The 23073-nt window shown below is 43.8% G+C and overlaps 1 protein-coding gene across 2 annotated transcripts in view; it reads left to right on the plus strand.

The window, feature by feature from the left end:
- SRPX (sushi repeat containing protein X-linked) overlaps positions 1 to 13043 on the plus strand; it is a 72180-nt gene extending 59137 nt beyond the window's left edge. Inside the window, exons 5-10 of one of the 2 annotated variants that reach the window (XM_045004617.1) lie at positions 1304 to 1430; positions 5075 to 5196; positions 5941 to 6120; positions 8927 to 9060; positions 10629 to 10750; positions 12524 to 13043. In XM_045004617.1, the coding sequence (XP_044860552.1) occupies positions 1304 to 1430; positions 5075 to 5196; positions 5941 to 6120; positions 8927 to 9060; positions 10629 to 10750; positions 12524 to 12704 (866 nt within the window). In that variant the 3' untranslated portion in view covers positions 12705 to 13043. The remainder of the gene's footprint in view (positions 1 to 1303; positions 1431 to 5074; positions 5197 to 5940; positions 6121 to 8926; positions 9061 to 10628; positions 10751 to 12523) is intronic. The other variant, XM_045004625.1, reaches the window with a different exon arrangement.
- Positions 13044 to 23073: the final 10030 nt, after the last annotated feature.

Genomic DNA, 23073 nt, shown 5'->3' on the forward strand with positions numbered 1-23073 from the left:
AGATCGCGATCGCGGCTTTTTTTTTTTTTTTCTGCTTGGGGCGGCAAAACCCCTGGAGCCGGCCCTGGCTCTGCTTATACAGTTGTTTATCGAGCGTTAGCGCAAGAGCCGCTAGCCTGAGTCTGTCGACCTGGACAGGAAGGCTCGCTTCTATGGGCTGGGTAGACATAGCGTAAGTGACGTGCTCAAGGACATATAGTCAGTGGCAGACCTTTGGAGAGAATTTCAGCCTCAAGCTCAGTTCGCTAGTCAATGCTGCCTCAACCTTGCTGGTGATTGGATAAAAAAAAATTCATTACCATGGTGATATTGGTACTTTATTATTATTTATTTTATTTATTTATTTGTTATTTAGTCTACCTGGGAGATGAAAATAGAATTTATTATGCCCATCTCTCACTCTTCCCCCCTACTCCTTTGAAAATGGGAGACATTAACATGTGCTCTATGTGCACTGGGTTCTGATGTTAGAAATCATAGCACCATAGGGTTAGAAGGGACCACAAGAGTCATATCTAGCGCTAACCCCCTGCCAACTTGCAGAATTTGCTGGGTCTAAACCATCCAAGACAGATGGCTGTCCAGCCTCCTTTTGAAAACTTCCAGTGAAGGAGATTCCATGACTTCTCTAGGCATCTGTGCCAGTGTCCTACTGTTCTTACAGCTAGGAAGTTTTTCCTGAGATTCAATCTAAATCTGCTATGCTGTCGTTTGAACCCACTGCCTCTTGTCCTGCCAACTGTGGCAAGAGAGAACAATTTTTCTCCATCTTTTTATGGCCTTTCAAGTATCTGAAGCCTGCTATCATGGCCCCCCTTAACCTCCTCTTATCCAAACTAAATATACCCAGTTCCTTCAGCCTTTGCTCATATGGCTTGTGTTCCATCCCTTTGATCACCTTTGTCACTCGCGTCTGGATCCTTTCCATGATCGCTACAGCCTTTCTATACACCAATGACCAAAATTGGACACAGCACTTCAGCTGAGGCCTAACCAGCGCTGAGTAGAGCCGTACTATCACTGCCTCTGTTAATGCAACCTAAAACTGCATTTGCTTTTTTTGCAACAGCATCACATTGCTCACTCATGTTTAGGTTGCGATCTACCACAACTCCCAGATCCTTCTCAGCAGTGCTGCTGCCAAGCCAGTTATCTGCCATTCTGTATTTGTGCATTTGGTTTTTCTTCTCCGAGCGTAGCACCTCATGTAAGCAGAATGGTGTGAAGCTGTATCACAATGTACACTGCGAGCTGAGTAGTGAAAAGAATTAAACTATGGGTTCTCTGGTGCTTATTTTAACAGATATGGAACCTCCTAGAATCCAGTGCCCAAGTGTGAAGGAGAAAACAGCCGAGCCAAATAAGCTGACAGCCCGTGTGTTCTGGGAAACCCCAGAAGGAAGGGACACTGCTGATGGTATTTTGACAGAGTAGGTGAAACTCTATTGTATTAAGTGAAACCCTGAGGTCACTTGTTTTGCCTTGTCCTGGACCCCCTTTCACTAATCTAGGCGATATGCTTGGTCAACATCCTTCCCCACCAGTTCTGTGAAGGAGTGAGCACTTGCTATTGGGGCCGTGTGACCTGTCAAATTATAACGCAGGCTTAGCTGAAAATGAAAATCTGACATCTCAGACGCCGAGGTAGATCGTTCAGGAGTTGGCATATAAATAGCCAGTAGACTGTTTTAAAGCTAATGAGATCAATTTGTTAGCATTTTTGCCCACACCTGTGTTGCAATAAATAGATTTCCAAAGGGCCTTTTATGGCTCTGTTCTCTCCTAGGGGCAACACTTTGCATATGGGGCAGCACCTCTTAGGTATACTAAAAGTGAGAGGACAGTACTGCATAAGGAGAACTGTGACTGTGTTAAAATAAACAAGACCATTGTGTGCTAATAACAATCTCATATGCAGCTTTAAGCTTTCACATAATATAACATAGTTACTATGATACTGAGTTCTTCAGTAAGTTACTTTTCAAGTGACAACATCAACTTGAAATCTATAATATTAAAAAAGGAGTAAAATGTAGTTTCAGGTACTACATTTGCTTTGGAGACCCCTGCCAATTCTTATAGTTTTACAGTCACATTTTCCCTCCCCTTCCTGCCCCCCAGTGTTTTTCGCTTGCCTGTTAGGATGTTAAAGACCCGCACAAACAAAAGGGGAAATTTACTAATTTCTATGCTGATGGTGTCCCTTTTAATGGCAGCAGTGTCTGCCACTTCCACTGATACAAGATGGGCATGATCAAAATACTTTAAAGATGAGAATATGGAAAATCATTTAGTTTACTGCAATAAGCTTAATCAATCCATCTGTGAACTCACAGAAGCTGCTAAAAGAATTGAATAGTTGAGAAAATCGACTTTCTGTTCACTGAAAGGTAAAGGACACTCACAACTTGTACTATTTAATGAGGACATTTGACAAAAAGCACATGAAAAGAAACAAGCACAGGGCATTTTTATATATCAGAGTATAAGCTGGAGGAATTCATTAGATAAATAACAAATGCTAGTGCTGGTGATTGCAAAAGAAGAACTGTGATGTTAAGAGCCACTAAAGAAGCTCTCATCCTAAAATAAAAACTTTGGCCTGTCAGTTGTTCGGTGTCAGAATGAGGAAATTACTAATAATGCCCCCTGCCTCCTACACACACAAACACTCCCAGTGAAATGGTGTCACATGGTAAAAATAGGAGCTGTATAATCCAATGTAATGGGACCAATAACTGTTCCCAATCCAGGGAAATAGCTATTAGTCTATGGACACTTTCTGTGAAGGACATATGCATTTTCAGAATTTCTGTTGTCAACTCTTGTGATTTTACTGCAAGTCTTGTGATATTTGCTGCTTTTCTTAAAGTCTCAGTCCCTGGAGCCAGGTGAGTATGTGAGTATCTGAGTTTTTTCTTAATGAAAGTTTATAGCCCTAATTATTATAGAGACATGTGACCCGAGTGCACCCTGAAGGCTTTAAAACCAGAGTGTAAATAATGCCCCCCTCCAACATTTATCTAAAGAAATCATAAGATTATTTTTAAGGCAGTCTCATGACTTTGAAGCCTGACTCACGGTTTTTGGATGGTTGGGGTTAGTAGAACTGTTTACTGTGCTGGTAAGATGGTTCAAGGTCTGATGAAACGAAGCTGCCATGCAAGAACCCTGGATTCAGGCGCCACCTTAAGCCCCATTTGTTCAGCTGGAAGCATAACGTTCAGAGACTCATTACCAAGGGACTTGCCATATATATCAGGCTACAGCACTTCCCTAACAGGTGATTAAAGAATATTTATTCAGTTTCAAGGCTTCTTGTCCTCTAAGCTCCAGACAGCAAGTATTCACAATTTCTGCATATGGAGGGATGAGAGGGTAAAAATAGGGCCCTGAGTGGATTGAAGCTGCTTGAACCATGCTTAGTCTGGCCCTGGGCTATGAGTTTCTGCCTTGAGAGTTTAGAACTCTCTTGACATATGCTTTGGTTGGAAATGAGCAGCTGAGCTGAAGCCTGCAATGGGATGCCTGCCTTTCCTATCACACAAAGAAAGATATTAAATCCCGATTCCTCCTACCCTTTTGGTATGTACAGTCTGGCACAGAGCGGTAACCTGCAGTGTTAACAGATGGCTTTTTAAAAACAAACAATGAGAGAGACAAGATGGGTGAGGTAATATCTTTGATTGGCCCAACTCCTCTTGGTGAGAGAGACAAGCTATGGAGCTACACAGAGCACTGCGTAGGTTGAAGACTTATACATTCCACAAACAGAAGTTGGTCCAATAAAAGATATTTCCTCACCCATCTTGTCTCGCTAATATCCTGGAACCAACATGGCAACAACAACAGTGCAAGCAAACAAACAAGCAGTGGTACTCTACTAGCCCTGACTGATGTTCAAATCCTGTACAGCCAACTATCCTGCTACAATGAATGATGCTCAGTTGATCTAGATTCTCCATCCAGGTATTTTTGTTTCCATGGAAGGAAAGAAACAAACTCATGCCTTTTTTAGCTGTGACATGAAATTTAAATAAATAAAGAAAATGCCATTGACAGTTGTCTTACCGCGATGCGAGTCACACTACCTTTGTCTACACTAAGCTGTTAGCAGTAGTGGGTAACTTTGCTAGGAGTAGCCAGGCTGCTGCGACTTTATCTCTTAAATGTTGTGGGCTCTGCCACTCATCCTCATCACAGGGATAGAGAATAAGACGGAGGGTATCTTATTGCTCTTATATAAATCGATGGTACGCCCACATCTTGAATAGTGCGTACAGATGTGGTCACCTCATCTCAAAAAAGATATACTGGCATTAGAAAAGGTTCAGAGAAGGGCAACTAAAATGATTAGGGGTTTGGAACGGGTCCCATATGAGGAGAGATTAAAGAGGCTAGGACTCTTCAGCTTGTAAAAGAGGAGACTAAGGGGGGATATGATAGAGGTATATAAAATTATGAGTGATGTGGAGAAAGTAGATAAGGAAAAGTTATTTACTTATTTCCATAATACAAGAACTAGTGGTCACCAAATGAAATTAATGGGCAGCAGGTTTAAAACAAATAAAAGGAAGTTCTTCATACAGCGCACAGTCAACTTGTGTAACTCCTTGCCTGAGGAGGTTGTAAAGGCTAGGACTATAACAGCGTTTAAAAGAGAACTGGATAAATTCATGGTTGTTAAGTCCATTAATGGCGGTTAGCCAGGATGGGTAAGGAAGGGTGTCCCTAGACTCTTGTTTGTTTGTCAGAGGGTGGAGATGGATGGCAGGAGAGAGATCACTTGATCATTGCCTGTTAGGTTCACTCCCTCTGGGGCACCTGGCATTGGCCACTGTCAGTAAACAGGATACTGGGCTAGATGGACCTTTGGTCTGACCCAGTACGACCGTTTTTATGCTCTTATCCTCCTCTTGTTTTCTGTCACTCGACAAACTCTCAGCACAGCCAGGCAATCTGAACATTCCCCAGTGACAGAAGGGCTTTCCATCCAAAGGCTGTTAATATTTTCCTTCTGGAGAAACTCTAACTTAATTTCTGAACACCCGGTCTATTTTCTTTCATTTTTTAGTGTGATTTTGAAAGGCCCATCCCCTGGGTCACATTTTTCAGAAGGTGACCACAAGATCCAATACACTGTGTATGACAGAGCAGAAAACAAAGGCACCTGCAAATTTCTTGTTAAAGTCAGAGGTAAGAACAGTGTCAAATTGTGTAAACAAAACTAGTTAGTGTGTGTGTGTGTGTGTGTGTGTGTGTGTGAAAACTTTTCCCACTGGAAGAATATTCTGTCTCGTACAATTTGAAAATGCCTGAATCAACTGGGGGAAGTTAGGGAGCCAGTGAACTGAGCTCTGGGGAGGGATCTAGGGGTCAGATGAGCAGTGGGGGTCTAGGAGACAGATAGGAGCTCTACTGACCAGCCCTGCTCTCCAGCTCTGCGTCTCAAATCTGTGCCTCCTCCCCTGCCCATGCTTTCCCTGCCCACTTCCTCCCATTATCCAGGCCCTCCCAGGTCCATACCTCCCCTAATATCTAGTTGTTGTTGACCAACAGGTGAGTCACAGCTCAGCAGAACTTCCTCAGATCTGTACAGGGCTGCCATCTGCCAAACTATAGGACGTTTGGCAGGGAGAGCAGCTGCTTCTGTCACGGAATTGAAAGCTGTGGGTCTCTGACAACCTGGGCTTCAACTGCCCCTCCCCTCCCCAATCCCGTGTTACTAATATATAAACTAGCATGTGTGCATAAACGATCCAGCAATCAATAGCTAGATTCATATTTTAAAAAAAGAAGTAAGTGCTGGGTTCTCTTTGAAAGCTGCTAATAAGCAGCGAGCCAGAATGTCACCTGAATATTAGTACAATATGATTTCATTAGTAGCACTGCTCCGGAGATGGGGAATTATTTGATGTTCTCTCTTTTTTGTATTTAAAGTTAGGCGGTGTGGTAAACTGAATGCCCCAGAAAATGGCTACATAAAATGTACAGGTGATGGAGATAACTATGGTGTCACCTGTGAGTTTTCCTGCATTGGGGGATATGAGCTCCAGGGAAGCCCAGCCAGAGTCTGCCAGTACAATTTAGGCTGGTCAGGAACGGAGCCAACCTGTACACGTACGTGAGTACTTTCTTACCTCCTGAAAGGTCAGCGAACAGGATCGCTTGTACTTATTGCACAAAGAATTTGCCTATGGCACTGCACACAGGTTCATGATTTATGTGTATGGCACAGATGCTGTCTGTTGTTCAAAGGCTGGCCCTGGCTGTGTATAGAATCAACCTGGATGCTTCTGCGAATGAATATACAACTGTAGCATTTTTCACAAGTCTCTTGGTAATGCTTTGGAGCATATTGTGTATTGGAGAGGACAGAGACAAGCCAACAAGCTCTGCGGTTAATTAACTGAAAGCTTCTTATTCCCCTCACATCAGTTCTATCACATCTTTTCACATCTTTTTGTAAGTTCTTTTCTTCTTTTTCTTCCACCGGTATCAGTGTGTACAGATTTTCTTACTCTGGCTTTTGAGTTTTCTTTCTTTCTTCTCTAGTTCTCATTCCATAGTGCTCTTCAGATACCAGTTCTTTGCTGATAAAATTGATTATCCATGCACATTGGATTACTCAATGCCCTACGTTCTACAACTGACACTGGCCCAGGCAAATTTTACAAACTAGATCCCACTTGGCATCTGGAATAGGTGGTGATTTTTACTGGATTCAGAGTGGGAGGGTAAAGCCTCATTTTTTTTAATCCATTAGAAATAACAAATGCAACATTTTACCCTTCCTCTTCCCACACATCATTTGCCTCTTTCTGCAACTTTATCCTTGGATGAGGATAGTGTCTTACAATTATATAGTACCTTTAATCTCAAAACTCTTTACAGGCTTTGCATTCTGGAGTCATTACAGACAGCACTAAAGTAGAACATTGCAGCAACTGTTTAACTGCACCCAGCAACATTACACAACAGTTTTTTAAAAAGGGAATGGAAAACAAACTGATGACCAGTTGAAACCACATTAACTACAGAGGGTGACATTTCAAAAATCACCTAAGTGACTTAGGCACATAACTTAGACACCAGAGTTACTCATGCACGAGTGAAAATTTCATCTGAAATCATGAAATCTGACAGCTTTAAAAAGCATTCTGCATAGTGCTTTGCTGGCTTAGGGGCAAAATTTCTCCATTACTGCTTCAAGGAATAGAATGAATAATAGATTTCTAAAGACTCTTTCAAATCAGTTCTGATTAAGCTATAGAAATGTGCCCAGCATTGTGCAGTCCTCAGTATTAACTTGTGTTTTAAAAACTAAGGGAGGAGTATCTTCACATAATCCCCAAAATTAGATCATGTTCTCCAATGTTTTGTCCAGGCCAAATGCTGAATCCCTCAAGCAATCAGGATTCCACCATTTTCCAAACAAAACTATTCTACAATCTGAGAGATCTTGCCATCAGGAAAAAATATTTCTCCTGCTCAACCTAAATTGTTTTCCTCCATGATGTAGTGCCTCTGTATACAACTCTAAACTGCACTGGTTATTTTTGCTGTCATATCACTTTGCAAATGCAGATCTAGTCTGCTGTTCCTTACCTCCCCTCACCCTGTGTGAACATGACTCTTTCCTGGTTTCTATTCTTATTGTAGGTCTGTGTTTCATGTCTTTTTTATCTAGATGTAACATTTTCCCCACCTGAATCTTATCTTATTTTCTGTCCATAATTCTAATCTCTATAGATCCCATTACATTGGTTCATGCTAGCACAGTTTAGTGGCATCTCTAACATTAATTAATGTGCTACTTACGTGTCCTCGTCCAGATTGTTACTGAGGAAGCTGTTAAATATGATAGAATCCTGTGCCAACTCCTGCAGCCATCCCCTGCTGAGGGTCACTAAAAATCTTTACCCGCCAATTAGCTACCTTGTCGTCCATAATTACCCTTACTTATGGTCCTTCTGACAGTTTTCAGGTTACGACAGTGCTCATTAGCCAAGCTGATTGGCTCTAAATTGGCACGTATATTCTCTGACTGTTTCCAATGCTCAATGCTAAAAGCTAAAGTTTATTACACCTACCACTTTTCCACTCATTTTCTTATTCTAAAACAACCCCCTCCCCTCACCAATGTAGTTCATCTTGCAAGACTTCCCCTGCCCCCCAGTAACTCCATGCTGCTTGTCTTTCATGGTCCATTACTCTCTCGATGTTTAGAAGGTATTTTCTCTTAGCCCTGGCTCCATTATTGTACTGATGATAGAAGCTGGACCCCAGGTGCAGAGATTGTCAGGTTCACTCTTCCTTACCTATGGTTCCTTCTGTGTGGGGAGGGAGCACTAGACGCTAGTTCAGTTTACTGAGGAAACTGATCATCTTCATTGCCGTAAAAATTAAACAAGCTTTCATAGCTAAAGTTGTGCCTACACTTGGAGACATACTTGTGCTAGCTCTCATCCAGCTAGCAAGCTTAAAACAGTCATGTAGCGGTGAGCAGCAGCATGGGCTAGCGGTGCGGAGTACAGACCCACGGGCTCCAGGTGGGTTTGTAGTCGGGGGCCGCTAGCCCTACTCACTGCTGCCCAGGCTGCTATTCTGAGAGCACTAGCTCGATGACAGCAAGTACGAGTATGTCTGTTCAAACTGCAAATCATACCCCCAGCTCCAAGCTTAGATAAAGCCTTAGAGAGAGAGGGGGACTGCTTGAAATCATGGCCCCACTGCTGCCTATGGCAAAACTCCCTTTGATTTCAGTGGGACTAGGATTGCACCTTTTGACTTTGGCCCTTGACCATCCATACCCAGCCCCTGCATACCCCTCAGGGCATGCATGTCCAGCTGAATAACTGTGCCTGCTGCAGTCTGAAAAGGGTCTGTTTCTGGGAGCTCCACAGCTTTTGTTTTTTAATTCCAGCTATGAATATTAACGTTGCTGTGAGAACTGCAGCGGCCCTCTTGGATCAGTTTTATGAGAAACGGAGACTACTAATTGTATCAACTCCTACTGCAGCCAATTTTTTCTACAGGTTGCAATTGGAAATGCTGCAGGTAAGGCATGGTCATTTTTGCCAGGTTTTTCTTTTTTAAACTTGAGCCCCAGATCCTCAGTTGGTGTAAATCAGTCAGTCGTCATTGACTTGCCCTCTCCCTGCAATGGAGCTATGCCAATTTACAGCACTGAGCATCTGGCCCAAGAGCTGCTAGTTTTGTAGTAAACATGTTTGCAAGGCTCTGAAATATCATCAGCTTCAACATTGCTCCAAACTGGACCGTTCTAATTCACTTTACTCATGGGTAGGGTACAGTTCAGTGGGGTAAATGAACCAAACACTGGCCTTCACCTGGCTCTAGTTTGACCCTGTTCTATCTTCCCAAGAGAAATTAATGTTGTGCTCATAACCAGCTAATACCAGCATCACCATCCAGTTCTTAGCAAACTCCTGAAGGATTTTAAAGAAACCTCCAGTCATTCTTGTTGGTAAACTGTTCATCCAGGTCAAGCTTGCGTTGGCTGTCTGCAAAAGTAACTAATACACCAGTAACCAAAGGGTCACGGAATCCAAATTAATCATCAGCCAAAGAATTGTTTTCTTGCTAGTCCTGAATGTAGCCTCAACGTGGTCCTGTTTCTAGGACTTGCAGAAAGCGCTCCAAATTATTTAGTATAAACGCCAATAGTATTTTTTCTCAAGGTAAACGAAGACCAGTCTTTATAGAAGACACACATCTTTGTGGTGTTTGCTCCAAAAACATGGAATGATGACAACAGTCTTAGTTATTCCCATTAAAATTAATGGGACTCAGGTGCCTAAATACCTTTGTGAATCCTACCCTCAGGGCTTATCAGTTTATCTAACTGTAAACTTTACTCAGGCTGTTGTCAGGGTTAGTGACATGCAATGGGGTGCACAAGTGCCCAGAAGAGAGAGATTGTTCGCCAGCCCAGCTGGGAGTGGAGCCATGATTGGTGGCCATGAGAACTGTAAATTTACTGCCTGCTACCCTTGGAACACAATTCAGCAGTGATAATTATGTGTCACTTGCAAATCTGGACTCCTGCTCTTAAAAAAAAAAAATTTAAATGGTGTTCCAACATTTTATTTTTAAAATATGAGTGGCTTGACCAGTTAATACAACCAAATTCTCAATTCCTAGGTGACTTTTTTACCAGGTTAAATTTAAGTGACGCAATCCTTTTTTCCCCCACTGCTCTCCATGATCCTCAGACAATTTGGCATAAGAGAGCACTTTTCTAAAGCGGGCTCACATTTCACATTCTTTGTTTGGGTGCCAGATTGAAGTGCTGGCAAAGTTTTTAATAGACTGGCATCTTTTCAGTTCATTACCAAGACATCTACATTTTACTTTGGTGGTCCTTTTTTTTAATAATCAGCTAAAAATCCATGAATGTAGCACAACTGCCACCTTCCTGACTCCAGAAAACATTCTCAAGTTCCCACTGCTGACTTCTAAATTAAAATAAGAAAGTATTTAGAAAGAGCAAAGATTTTGAGCTCTGTGTAGAACTTCACCTTATTGTGCATTTAATGTAAACAACTGTTATAATTAAATCCAATCATGATATGTATTTCTGGTTTTTCTCTTGACTCCTTTAGCCAGAGCAATGTGGTTTAGACCTCCGACATGTTACAGTGATCGAATTGGTTGGTGTCTTTCCAGCACAGCTAGGAAGAATAGGAGTAAAGTTGCTGCCGCCAGCACTTGCTTTGCAACTCAGGTAAAATGAAAAAATCTCACCATCATTCAGTTACACCTCAGCAGCTGTGGGTGTAATGTAGTCTTTTTTGTTCCTTGGATCCTTTTTATAATCGAACCTTGTTTATCCCAATATAACATCGGCAGTGAAATGTATTTGTGTGAAGAGGATCCCCAAAGTCACTGATGTGTACTGATTTCCAAGAATGAATTTTATATAGACAGGGTGGTACTGAATGATATCGGGGGGTAGGGGGTTGCTATCTGTTTTTTTTTAACTATTTGCAGCACAGCTAAGCCTCAGAGTTTGTTTGGTCCTGATTGTGCTCTAGCTACTACACAGTCACTGTAAGCTGGTCTTTGCTCTCTGTAAAAGGAATGTTGACGAAATGCACAGATGAGCTAGCACTTGAAAATATTTCCTATTGAACCACGCTGTGAGCATTTGACTCTCACAGTGTTCTCAGTTTTGTTGCCACTTGTGATAACTAGGTGGTTTGAGCAGCCAGGAAGACTCTTCCCACCTCACTTTCTCCTGCTAGTGGATTCCTCATAGAAGCAGTCATGTCACTAGTGTGCCACTAGTCCTTTTCAACTGCAACAGCCTAGACTGTACAGAGCGAGCAGCGTGTATGTCTGTACTGCACCTGGCCCAGCGATGGAGGCCTGTGAGTGCTACTTCCTAGTCTACATAATAGAGGTGTTTGGTTTCCCCTTTATTTCACAAATTACATTGACAGTTAACACGTTGGGAGGGTTGCACTCAAGCAGCAGTCACAGTCTGCCCCTCTCTCCCCCTCCCACCCCTGGTTATCTCTGCTTCTCTTTCAGGTAGTGACCTATGTCCCAAAGGGAAAACGCAACACCCTTGCGGGGTTGCGCAGAGCCGCTCGTGCGAGGCCACCTCCCTTAGCCCTGCCCCCTCCCGGCGCTGCTTGCCTGAGCCCTGCCTCCCCCAGCAGCTCACACGTTCCTCCGCACCCCTACCTTTTTGACCAAAGCAGCTGCTTCTCCCGTTTGCTCTTGCCAACTGATCAAGTTGGTTAGAGCAAGTGTCCACTTCTGCCAAAAAAGTTGGGACAGCTGGGACAGGGCTGAACCAAGGGCCTGTCCTGGGCCAAACGGGCTGTCTGGTCACCCTAGGCACTTGGGGTCTTTATTAAAAGGCTGAATGAGGAACCTCTGTTTCTTACACACGTTGACATAGGGGGCTTCTCTGTCATGCCAAATTAGGACTGCGCCCATTGAAGTCCACTGGCAAACCTCTTAGGGAGCAGATGCTTAAGGTACAGCTGTATAGTGCACACTCCTTTCAGCAGCATGCAGAGTACATACACTGCACTTCCCCCCAACACAGGTGTAAATAGCAGTGGAGGTGGCGAAGCACTGCTTAGGCAAGTAAAGACGCTCCTGAGCCCTGTGGATACGTACCCAGGTTGTACCCCTATCTGGCTCTCTACGTGCCCAGACCAGAAGTCACCTAGCATAAAATGAGATTGCAGCTGCCTTGACTGTCCTTTAATGTAGTGGCACAGCCTGCAGCACCTGTAAGTCCCTGAGTGCCACCTGGCCTCCTGCTCTGAGAGAAAGATGATGGTGCTGGGCCTGCTAGGAGCTGTATTCTCTGCAGACCTCACCTCCCAGTGAAGCACAGCTGTGGGCTGCATTTTGGAACTCTGGCTCCTGTAGCTTGGCCACCCCTGCCTTCCATCTCCGCCAACTCTTTCCTGTGTTAGACGTTCACAGGGCCTTATGGGAATAAGGCTGTTCAGAAATCGATTTTCTAATTTTCCAGGTTGTTGCTGCGCATCCCCCATTATAACTTCAGTGTGGTGGTGATGGACAAGCACGGCATGGACAAAGAGCGTTACCTTTTCCCACCGACACCGGCGCAGCTCTTTGCGCTCATTGACACCTTCCCCTTGAGAAAAGAAGAGATGAAATTGCAAGCAGAAACTGGCCAGTCATGTACCTGATTCAGAATCATGGCGTTTCCTCTGGTAGTGAATTGTATGATCATCCCTAATCTCCCCCAGGGCGCTACACAACGCATGGCTTTTTAAAATCACTGATGTACAGATTTTGTGTGTGTATTTTTAAGTCTATTTTATTGTGTAGCTTCTCTACGTAGGACATATGCATGATGCTTTTTTGAACTTTCAGCCATCTTTAGAGAAATTTGTACTTAGTACTACTCTCCTCTGGAAACCCTTGTACAGCTGTTAAGGAACCTAGTCATGGCTCCAGGAATTATTTTGGACATTTCATGCAGTGAAGTTTCTTTCTCACTGTTTATAAATCTTTTATTAATAAAATATTGTTTTGCAAACTCAGATCGTTTTGTTTAAAGGTCCTTGTGTGTGTAAAAGCTGAGCTCAAAACGGGGTCAGCCCAAACTAAAAACCTAGATCCAAATTCTTCTGGACAGTGTAATGTTGAAAATTTTGATCCAAACTTTGAAGCATAGGTTTTCAATGCAGAATCCCTCAACATCACTAGTTAGTCTCTGCTCCAGTTGTACAGAACAACTCTGAAGAGTAGTGTCCTTCATGCAATCTTTAGCTCACTTTCCAGAGTTTAATAAAATTACAGTCATAAATGGTAGTTGACAGACAGATGCCTAGGCAATGCTGAACAGTTTTCTTTTCCACAGAGTTGAAATTAAATGGAAAGCTACTGGAAGGCTGTTTCAGATGGCAGGAGCTGCAGAAGAGAAAAGAACAGGAGTACTTGTGGCACCTTAGAGACTAACAAATTTATTTCAGCATAAGCTTTCGTGGGCTACAGCTCACTTCATCGGATGCATAGAATGGAACATAAGAAGAGTGTATAGATATATATACATACAGAGAAGATGCCATACCAGCTCTAAAGGTATGGAAAAGGAGGCTCCTGTACTGGCTGTCACCTGATTGTTTGGGGAGACACGAGGGTTTGAGAGTGTAGCCTGATTTGGGGAGGGTTAGTAGGGACAGTGGAATTTATCCACTTAATTTAGTTTTATTTAATAATTAATTTTCTAATTAATTAATAATATTAGTAATAATTGATAGATATTAATAATATGGGTATGGCTCGCCAATATGTGTGATCAGAAGATAAAGTTCGTCTTGAATCAGGCTTCACAGAATTTAAACAAGGAGATTGGGGTACGTGGCAGAAAACTACACTGAGACAGAATTAGTCAAACAAGACCTTTTATTTAAAATCAATGAAACAAGAAGTAAATGCAAAAATGTTAAAAGCAGTTTGAGATTACAAAGTTACAAAATATCACAGTTCTTTAAGAGCTATAAATCTATGATAATACACAGTTCTAATTCACTCTGAACGTAGGTGTTATTTTAAAAGGAAATAATAAAAAGACTGAGTATAAGTCTATAAACTAGATGCTTTAAAGGCAAAGCAGAACTTAGGACTTTATACTTACAGCTGAGAAAAGAAATACCATCAGTAGTTGACAGCCTTCAAAAGGGGAGACGGGGTGAGACGATGGAAGATAGCTGGATGTATCGCCTACCTAATGGAGGATTGTCAACCTTTTTATAGGGAGAAATCCTTCCTCCTATGCCCAAATTTGTCTTTCCCCCATGGAAAGGTGAGGGTACCTGTTTTCATAGGTTGACCTTTTATGTGCGTATGGATGACAACTATCTACGTATCTTGTGGTGTACGTGTTAGATTTTGTGGGCAGAAATACCCCACTCTTCACCCTATTTAGGTGAAAGATTAGCAGACATTCAAAAAGTCCCTAGACAATTTACGTAGGTTTGTATCCTATTATTACTTTTCTGAGTAAGGGTCTTAAAGGTTGCTTTCAGCGTCACAGAGGAAATAGGCCAGGATGTCTGGCCTAGAAGCTTCTGGGTATCTTGCATTACAGCTTATTGTAAATAATTCTATTAATCTATGCAGCCTACACACTTTTATCAAAAAGACATTTTATACAGAACAACAGATTAATCCTCAGGGCTACAAGAGAGAGCAGTAAGAAGTCTGGTAAAGTAGAACTCCAGATAGAGGTTTTGTAAATCAACGGCCATTTTAACGGAATCGTGAAATGAACAGGAAAGGCACTAGATTTGGGAGAAAGGGAGGGCGATGTGTATGAGTGAATGGAAAAACGTGGTCTCTCTGATAGACTTTGTTCATGTCCAATGAGCCTGTTAGAAGAATCCTCTCATTCCTTTAGCTTGGAGCCAGACCAAGCCTTTGATGACAGGGATGTCAGACCGCCCACGCTGCACAACCTCACACAGAAGCCATCGTTGCCAGAGCTGTGAAACCACTCAACTACACATGACCAATTTAGGAATTAAACCAGTCAGGAGTTTTATTTTTTCAGCACTATTACTCCTTCCTTAAGAGGGCTGGGAGGGTTAGACAAAGTTAATATAAGGTTTCTGCTTTTTAACTGGTGCCCCACAAGCCTGATAGTAGGATGCAAAGAATAGTCATTCCCATGGAAGCCAAGTATATATACACAAGTTAGCTGAGGCACCTCAGGAATACTCGTGCATGCCCTATAGTCCCAATGAGGCAACTGATGATGCCTGAATGTCCATTTTATAATATCTTAACCTACAGCCTGAGGGCTAATTGCCACTTCCCAGTCTTGCATGCTAACGGCATGTGCTGTAATCTCTGGTGCTGGAGTAGATCCTCTTGTTTTATCAGCTTCTGTTATATGTGCTTTGAGTCAGATTTGCCTTTCCACTAGGAGAACAAAAAGGGCAGTAGCATGTCCGTACCTGGCCTGTACAGGTGAATGGGTAACAGTTATCCTACAGCTACGACGTGCCATTTTCTTCTTTTTCTGCTTCAGCTCCCAAAAGGACAGCACCCAGCTTTCCAGTGCTCTTTGAATTACACGCTGCTGCAACTCTCTTCTGAAGTAAATACAGATGCTATTCATACAGCCACTTAGTCAGGCTCTGAGGTTACGGCAATACAAAACACGACATCACTAGGCCATAAAGGGAAATGGATTGAAGTGGTGGAAAATGTAGCTGTGCTCCTGATTGAAACACGGAAGTGTAGTTCTACATGGGCCATCTATGGCCCTCTTATGCCTGATGAAAGCAGCTACTCTTTCACCCCTGATTTCATAGCGATAAGGGACAATTGTTACTTGGTTGACATTTTGTATTGTGCTTGCTAATGCAAATGTGTGGGGGAGTTGGGTGCCTATTGTGCTCACCTTTGGCATCCGCTCCAGCCCCACGTTCCGGGACCTCTGGGCTCCTGTTAAATAGCTTGTCTCTGCATTGACTGTAAATGCTGCCAGAAGGCAATGGTTTGGTCTATATCTTGAATTGCAGCCTCTCCGGAGAGAGCTTGGATTTGAAGGCCAGAAAGGGGGATGCGGTCTTGACTTCACCACACCAAGGTTCTGAAGACTCCAGAAAGGTTAGTAGACTGAGGGGGAGGCCCTGAGCCTAGATGTGAGCCCTGAGCCTAGTTATTAGCAGGTGGGCAGAATTCCCTGTGCTGCTTTCCCCTTAGGAATAGGCACTTACACATCCTTCAGATGTAGAAGGCAGAAATCCCAGGGAACGATTTGTGTAAATATAATAGAAACTGAGATCCGTTCCAGTACCCACACATTAAATTGATCTATGCTGTTTTGGCTCCAGCAGAAATAACATTGTGCAATGGTTCCGAGCATTAGAGAAACCGGTCTGACTCTAAATACCTGTTTTGGTAGGTGAGGGTATGTCTACACTACGAAATTAGGTCGAATTTATAGAAGTCAGTTTTTTAGAAATCGTTTTTATACAGTCGATTGTGTGTGGCCCCACACAAAATGCTGTAAGTGCATTAAGGCGGCAGACTGCGTCCACAGTACCGAGGCTAGCGTCGACTTCCAGAGCGTTGCACTGTGGGTAGCTGTGAGTAGCTATCCCACAGTTCCCGCAGTCTCCGCTGCCCATTGGGATTCTGGGTTGAGATCCCAATGCCTGATGGGGCAAAACCAGTGTCACCGGTGGTTCTGGGTACATGTCGTCAGACCCCCGCTCTACCTCCCTCCCTCTTTGAAAGCAATGGCAGACAATCGTTTTGCACCTTTTTTCCTGGGTTACCTGAGCAGACGCCATACCACGGCAAGCATGGAGCTCGCTCAGCTCACCATCACTGTATGTCTCCTGGGTGGTGGCAGACATGGGACTGCATTGCTACACAGCAGCAGCTCATTACATTTTGGCAGCAGACGGTGCATTACGATTGGTAGCCGTCGTCGTCATATTCCTGGGTGCTCTTTTAGCCGACCTCGGTGAGGTTGGTCAGGGGCGCCTGGGCAGACATGGGAGTGACTCAGCCAGGTCATTCCCATCTTCTGACAAGCAGCCAGGAGATGATGATGGCTAGCAGTTGTACTGCACTGTCTGCTGCCAGCCTAAGATGTAAAAGATAGTTGGATCAAAACAAGAAATTGACCCGATTTGTTTTGTGACATCAATGGCCTGCTAAACCCAGGGTTTTGAGTTCAATCTTTGAGGGGGCCATTCTGCGTGACAGTTGTTTGTGTTTCTCCTTGATGCAAAGCCACCCCTTTTGTTGATTTTAATTCCCTGTAAGCCATGTCGTCAGTCACCCCTCCCTTCGTCAGAGCAACGGCAGACAATCATTTAGCACAAAACCAGGCTAGGAGGCGACGGCAGCGCGGTGACAAGAGGGACATAGTCATAGACTTCTCACAAAGTACGGGCCGCGCAACGTTCCCCGGCAATGTGCACATCATGCTGATGAGCTCTGCAAACACGCAAGCCAAACAGGAAATGAAATTCAAAAGTTCGCATGCCTTTTCCTGTCTACCTGGCCAGTGCATCTGAGTTGAGAGCGCTGTCCAGAGCGGTCACAGTGGAGCACTCTGGGATAGCTCCCGGAGGCCAATACCGTCAAATTGCGTCCACGCTATCCCAAATTCAACTCGACAAGGCCGATTTCAGCACTAATCCCCTCATCGAAGGTGGAGTAAAGAAATCAGTTTAAAGCGCCCTTTAAGTCGAAAAAGGGGGCTTCGTTGTGTGGATGGATCCAGGGTTAAATCGAGGTAACGCTGCTAAATTCGACCTAAAGTCGTAGTGTAGACCAGGCCTAAGATAGTTCACAAGCACCAGGAACAGAACATTCCTCCCTCCAGAAACAGCATCGACTTGTATCTTTGCTCCGATACTTGCACATCTGTGGGAAATTTAGTAGGTTTGGCAGAAAAAGACGTTTGCTACAATGAAAACCCTCTGTTAAAACATGGATGTGTGGTAGAGGATAGGGATGGTTTCCAGAAGCAGGATCCATGAAGATTTCCCACCTTTTACTGAGGTTGGCCGGTTGGTTGTTTCATACAACAAACTCTGGAGCATAACGAGGGCTTCTACATCAACACTGCACTACATGAGAAACTCATTCCTGTTCTGAACACTAGCATAATAAAACAAAACCGAACATTTTAAACCAGGAAGGCAGTTTACTTTGTCTGTCATGAACTAGCGACAAAAATCACAGCTATGGTTGGTTGTGTTAGACAACAATTTTTCTTAAGCTCAGAGCAATTTGTGGCATAATTTCCCCACACCTAGAGGGAATCTAACTAGCTCTTTTTTAGGAAGAGAAGCCCCACCGCACAGACACTTAGTACTTGAAATCTGAAGGGGAAAATGCAATGTGTGTTTCCTTATTGTTGACGTCTCCTCCTCGCCCTGAGGCTGGAAGGTTTTATACGGTATTTTGGATCATTTAAAACACAAATAACTTGTTGCTCTGATGTTGGACAACTCGCTAATAAAATCAGTTTGCAGATTTATTATAGCTCAGTACTTAGATGACGGCGTGTCTCAGATTATACAGCATAAATAATGAAATCGGAGCAAAATAATTTCAAAAGAGAGTCCGCTAGTAAGGTGCAGCGTTCTACCCTTCCTACTACTAACACGTACCGTTTTTACATATACACACACACTGTAACACAGACAAAGGCTAAATTGTGAGTGTTGAACTCCAGGTTATTTAGTTTTAGCACCATGTAATTTCTAGGCTGTGATCCTTACCTCAGCCTTTTGCTCCCTAGATTGGCAGGGGTTTCAGCACTGCAGGTGTGCCACACAGAGTAACTCCTTCACGTCATCTATCAGCATAGCCCCTACAGGCCACTTTGGCTGGAACAGGGAGAATCAGCTACTGCCAAGTTGGTGCCTTGTTCCTTGAAGAGGGAGTGGGACAGCCACGTTCTGGAGTGCAATTCAGACCAGTGAGAAGTTGTGTCAACACTGGCATTATAACCCTGAGTGCCACAAAATGCTGCTTCTATTTGTAGCTTCTTGTCTGGGGGAGAGAGAGTGTCAGCCAGCAGCCGGCATACACTTCATGTTCTGTCATGGAACAGCTTTGATTCACTCTCTTTGAATCCAACAGCCTGCCAGCCGTTATCACAGACACACCGTTGTCTTTACCAGACTTGGTTGATGTTAGCAGGTAGCCCCAACGCACCCCAAGTCCTGAACTTTCCCAAACCTGTGTGCTCTGCAATGCCCAGCTCTCTCCTGCAACATTCAGAGGAATACGAAGCTCCCTTTGATCCTTTAAAGAGTGAAAACTGAACAGCTTGCCACATCAATTGGAGTTAATATTCACTTTAATTCAAACACAGCACTGTTGGTATAGACCAGGGGTGGGCAAACTTTTTGGCCCGAGGGCCACATCAGGGTGGGGAAATTGCATGCAGGGCCATGAATGTAGGGCAGGGGCTTGGGGGTGCAGGAGGGAGTGCGGTGTGCAGGAAGGGGCTCAGGGCAAGGGGTGGGGCGGAGGAGGGGTGTGGGGCATACGAGGGGGCTCAGGGAAGGGGACTGGGGTGCAGGAGGGGCCTCAGGGCAGGGGATGGGGTGCTGGCAGGGGGCTCAGGGCAGGGAGTTTGGGTGCAGGAGGGGTTCAGGGTGAGGGCTCTGGCCTGGCGCTGCTTACCTGAAGTGGCTCCAGGGTGGAAATGGTGCGCGCCGGGGCCTGTGGGAGCTTTGGGGGAGGAACCCACAGGCAAGGGCAGCATGCGGAGCCCTCTGCCCCCCATCCCCCAGGGGCCACAGGGACGTGGTGCAGGTTGCTTCTGGGAGCGGCGCGGGGCCTGAGGTGCCACGGGGGTGGCAATCCCGCAGGCTGGATCCAAAGCCCAGAGGGGCCGGATCTGGCCTGCAGGCTGTAGTTTGCTGACCCCGGGTATAGATTAATAGTAAAAAAGTTTATCACTAGAAGAAGATAGGATTTTAAGAGAGTTCAATTATAAGAGAGAAAGTTAGAAATGATCAAGCAAATAAAAATGAAAAAACAACCTAGTAAGGTACAAACTTTGTTAAAGATGGTTTGCTCACCCATAAGTCTTCCAGCAAGATGGTGGCTGACCCCACACTCCCTTGGGCAGAATCTTCTTCAGAAGCCCTAAAAAGCTAGTTCCTTTGTCTTCTTAGGTGAACGAGAACTTTGGGTTCTCTACCCCTCTTTACAGTCCAGTGAACCTCAGCAATGGCTTCACCTGAAGAATATCCCTTAAAGTAAGGTTTAGTCAAGCAGTGAGGAATGCACCAGAGTCTGGTGGTAAAGGAAACTTCAAGCTCTTTCTTACCCTGCTGGTGTTTGCTAAAATGCAAATTGTTCTGTTTCCTGCAGTTTCCCGTCTCCTTGTTACTTTGATGGCCCTCTTTACTGCCGATACGTAAGCTAAGGTAAATACACATTCCTTTGTTTAGGGTAGACCTGTTTAACAACTCCCCCTGACCTGCTCAGCTTAAACACACTTTAGTCATAATTCCAGCACATATCCATAATTCCTAATGCACATCACATATGTACATCACATACGAATATTAATGACCTGTAAGTAATTAGTTTTTAAATGATACCAGACAAGGCACATTTTGTACAAAGATTATTACAATAGTGTGTAGGGCATGGACACGGGGGTTACAGACACTCCTATGGTTCTGTGACTTGTTAGAAAGGGGACAGCAGCAGCAAGGCTACATTGTTTCAAAGGAGACAATTTTAAAACCTGCACATGGGGATTAACTTGAAACAATAGAGAGATACCAATCGTTGGGCCTCTCATCCACATCACACAAGAAAACTGGTGCTGATGGCCTTGGAGAATATTTTGATGTGTAGCTAATCGCCACCCACTGCTGCTACAGCTCCCAAAAGAAACCATTTACAAGCAGGAAGGCCTGTAGCTCTGAGAGGAGTAAATGAATAAAAACAACTCTCACTCCAAAGCCAAACAAGCAGCCAATTACATCTGAATACAACTAGGCAGTAATACAAAACATAGTGCAATATCACAGCGAAACAGGAGCTCCAGCAATGATGGTAGGCATTTCTATTGAGCACAAAGCACTTGCCATACAGCTTAGTACCACACGAGCACCCAGGTGGGACTTTTTTTTTAAAATGGGTTCAGGTCAGTGCATATGTATTGGGATTTACCCATATAAATTGCAGTCTGGGGTATCCAGGGCTTCAGGTGAAGGAAAAGGAGAGGAAGTTATGCATAGGGATCTGCAGGCAATACATTTGCCAAACAGACATGTCAAGTTATGTTTGCAGAAGCTGTTGGAGCCAGAGTGGGGCTGGAAATGGCTTAGCAAAGATCCCCTCTGTCATAATTGCTGCTGGCTTTTTATTTGCGGACGGCTTGAGGGTTTTAGAAGCCAGGCTCCCACTTCCACAAAGGCCTGAGCCAGCAGTGAACACTAGTTGGAAAGGAATGGTGAGGAGAAGAGAGATATCTGCCACTGAGAAGCAGAGGCTCGCTGTGGAGTGACATATGTGAGCCATTCCAAGATGTATGAAGCTGATAGACTCAGTCAGAGGCCGCTACTGCTGTGATAGCTCAGAACCAGGTGAGCTTAAAAAGACATGTAATGATTAGTAATGACACTAAGCTGCAAGGTTAACCCTTTGAACACAATTGGATTTCTAGGTGGACAGTACCTTGAAATTGGACATATTTAGCAGGTTGGGGAGGGAGGGACTGGGTGCTTGTCAGAATGAGATAGGTAGTAGAGGGTCCTTACAGAGGGTTTCCACCAAGATTTGTTCTGGTGGGTAGTGGAGAATAATGTATTCCTGGCTCAAACCAGCACTTTTAGACCTTCCTTTTCACAAACATTAAATCTACTCATAACAAAAATATAAAAATTAACATAAAAAGAGCAGCTAAGGAAGGGAGAAAAGACAAAGCAATAGCAGGAAGGAGAAGAGAAAAGCACACAAGTACAGTGACATTACACCTATCAGGTCTTAGCTCATAGCACACATTTAGTATCACTGGCTGCATGTAGATGCAGTCCCTTGTTCATCATTGTTAGAAAAGGGCAACAGCATGTTCGCTGGAAGGGGCCCAAGGGGTTTGAAGTAAAGCATTTTAGCAGAGATGGGAACACAGCAGCATCTTTAATTAATTTTATTGTAAGAGAAAGAACATTGTACTTTACAATAACTACAAATGGGTTCACCATCAACCTTCTTCCACAGTCCACAAGTCTGAATGTACAGTACACAGGAAAGGACAAGAGCAAGCTGGGCAGGAAAGTTTTGGCTCAATTTTGGCAGAGCTTCTTATAATGCACTGTCATTTAATGCTAATAGTGTTCATTTCCACTCTAATTGTACCAAATGGAGAGCTAGCAACAGCGAGTTTGAACAGGAAAGAATTCAGAAGAAGAGGACACATGATATTCTCTAACTGTTGCAACAAAGACTAATTTTGTTGTTAAACAAACCCCAAAAGTAAGTAAAGGGGGAGTTCATACATGCCGTCCAAAGCAGCCTAAGGCTAAAAAGCATCAAGTTCTCCAGAAGAGGACTAGAAGTATGCAGCTGTGTATAATTCATGGTCACAAATAAGAACTATTGCAATAGCTAATCTAAATCATGACTGGCTGTGGGAAGGATAGATTCTCAAAAACAAACCAAAAGCCACTTGTTCACAAGTTCAGGCTCACACACTAGCATTAATATACACTATTTAGCTGCATGTGCATTATCACCACCATGTCAGACAGCACCCCTGACCCATTGGGCACAGTGTTTGGAATCCACTAACATGGTCTAGTGCTCTCATGGACAATTAAGGAAGAATACACCATTACTACTTAGAGCTTGCCATCCCCTATGGGAATTGCTCAGATCCAGCCCCTTCCCACAGCCTGTATCCCAGGCCTCCTAAATCTTGCCCTCAACCTCTCTGAATATATATTATTTTTTAAAATCTAGGGAATAAAGTTCCCAATGCATTATTACCAGTCTGCATGCAGGTCAGCTCTAAGAAAGAACCATTGTTGTTTGCTGGTGTTGGGT

Source organism: Mauremys mutica, chromosome 1, assembly GCF_020497125.1.
Source record: "Mauremys mutica isolate MM-2020 ecotype Southern chromosome 1, ASM2049712v1, whole genome shotgun sequence".
In the NCBI taxonomy this organism is placed as follows: domain Eukaryota; kingdom Metazoa; phylum Chordata; order Testudines; family Geoemydidae; genus Mauremys; species Mauremys mutica.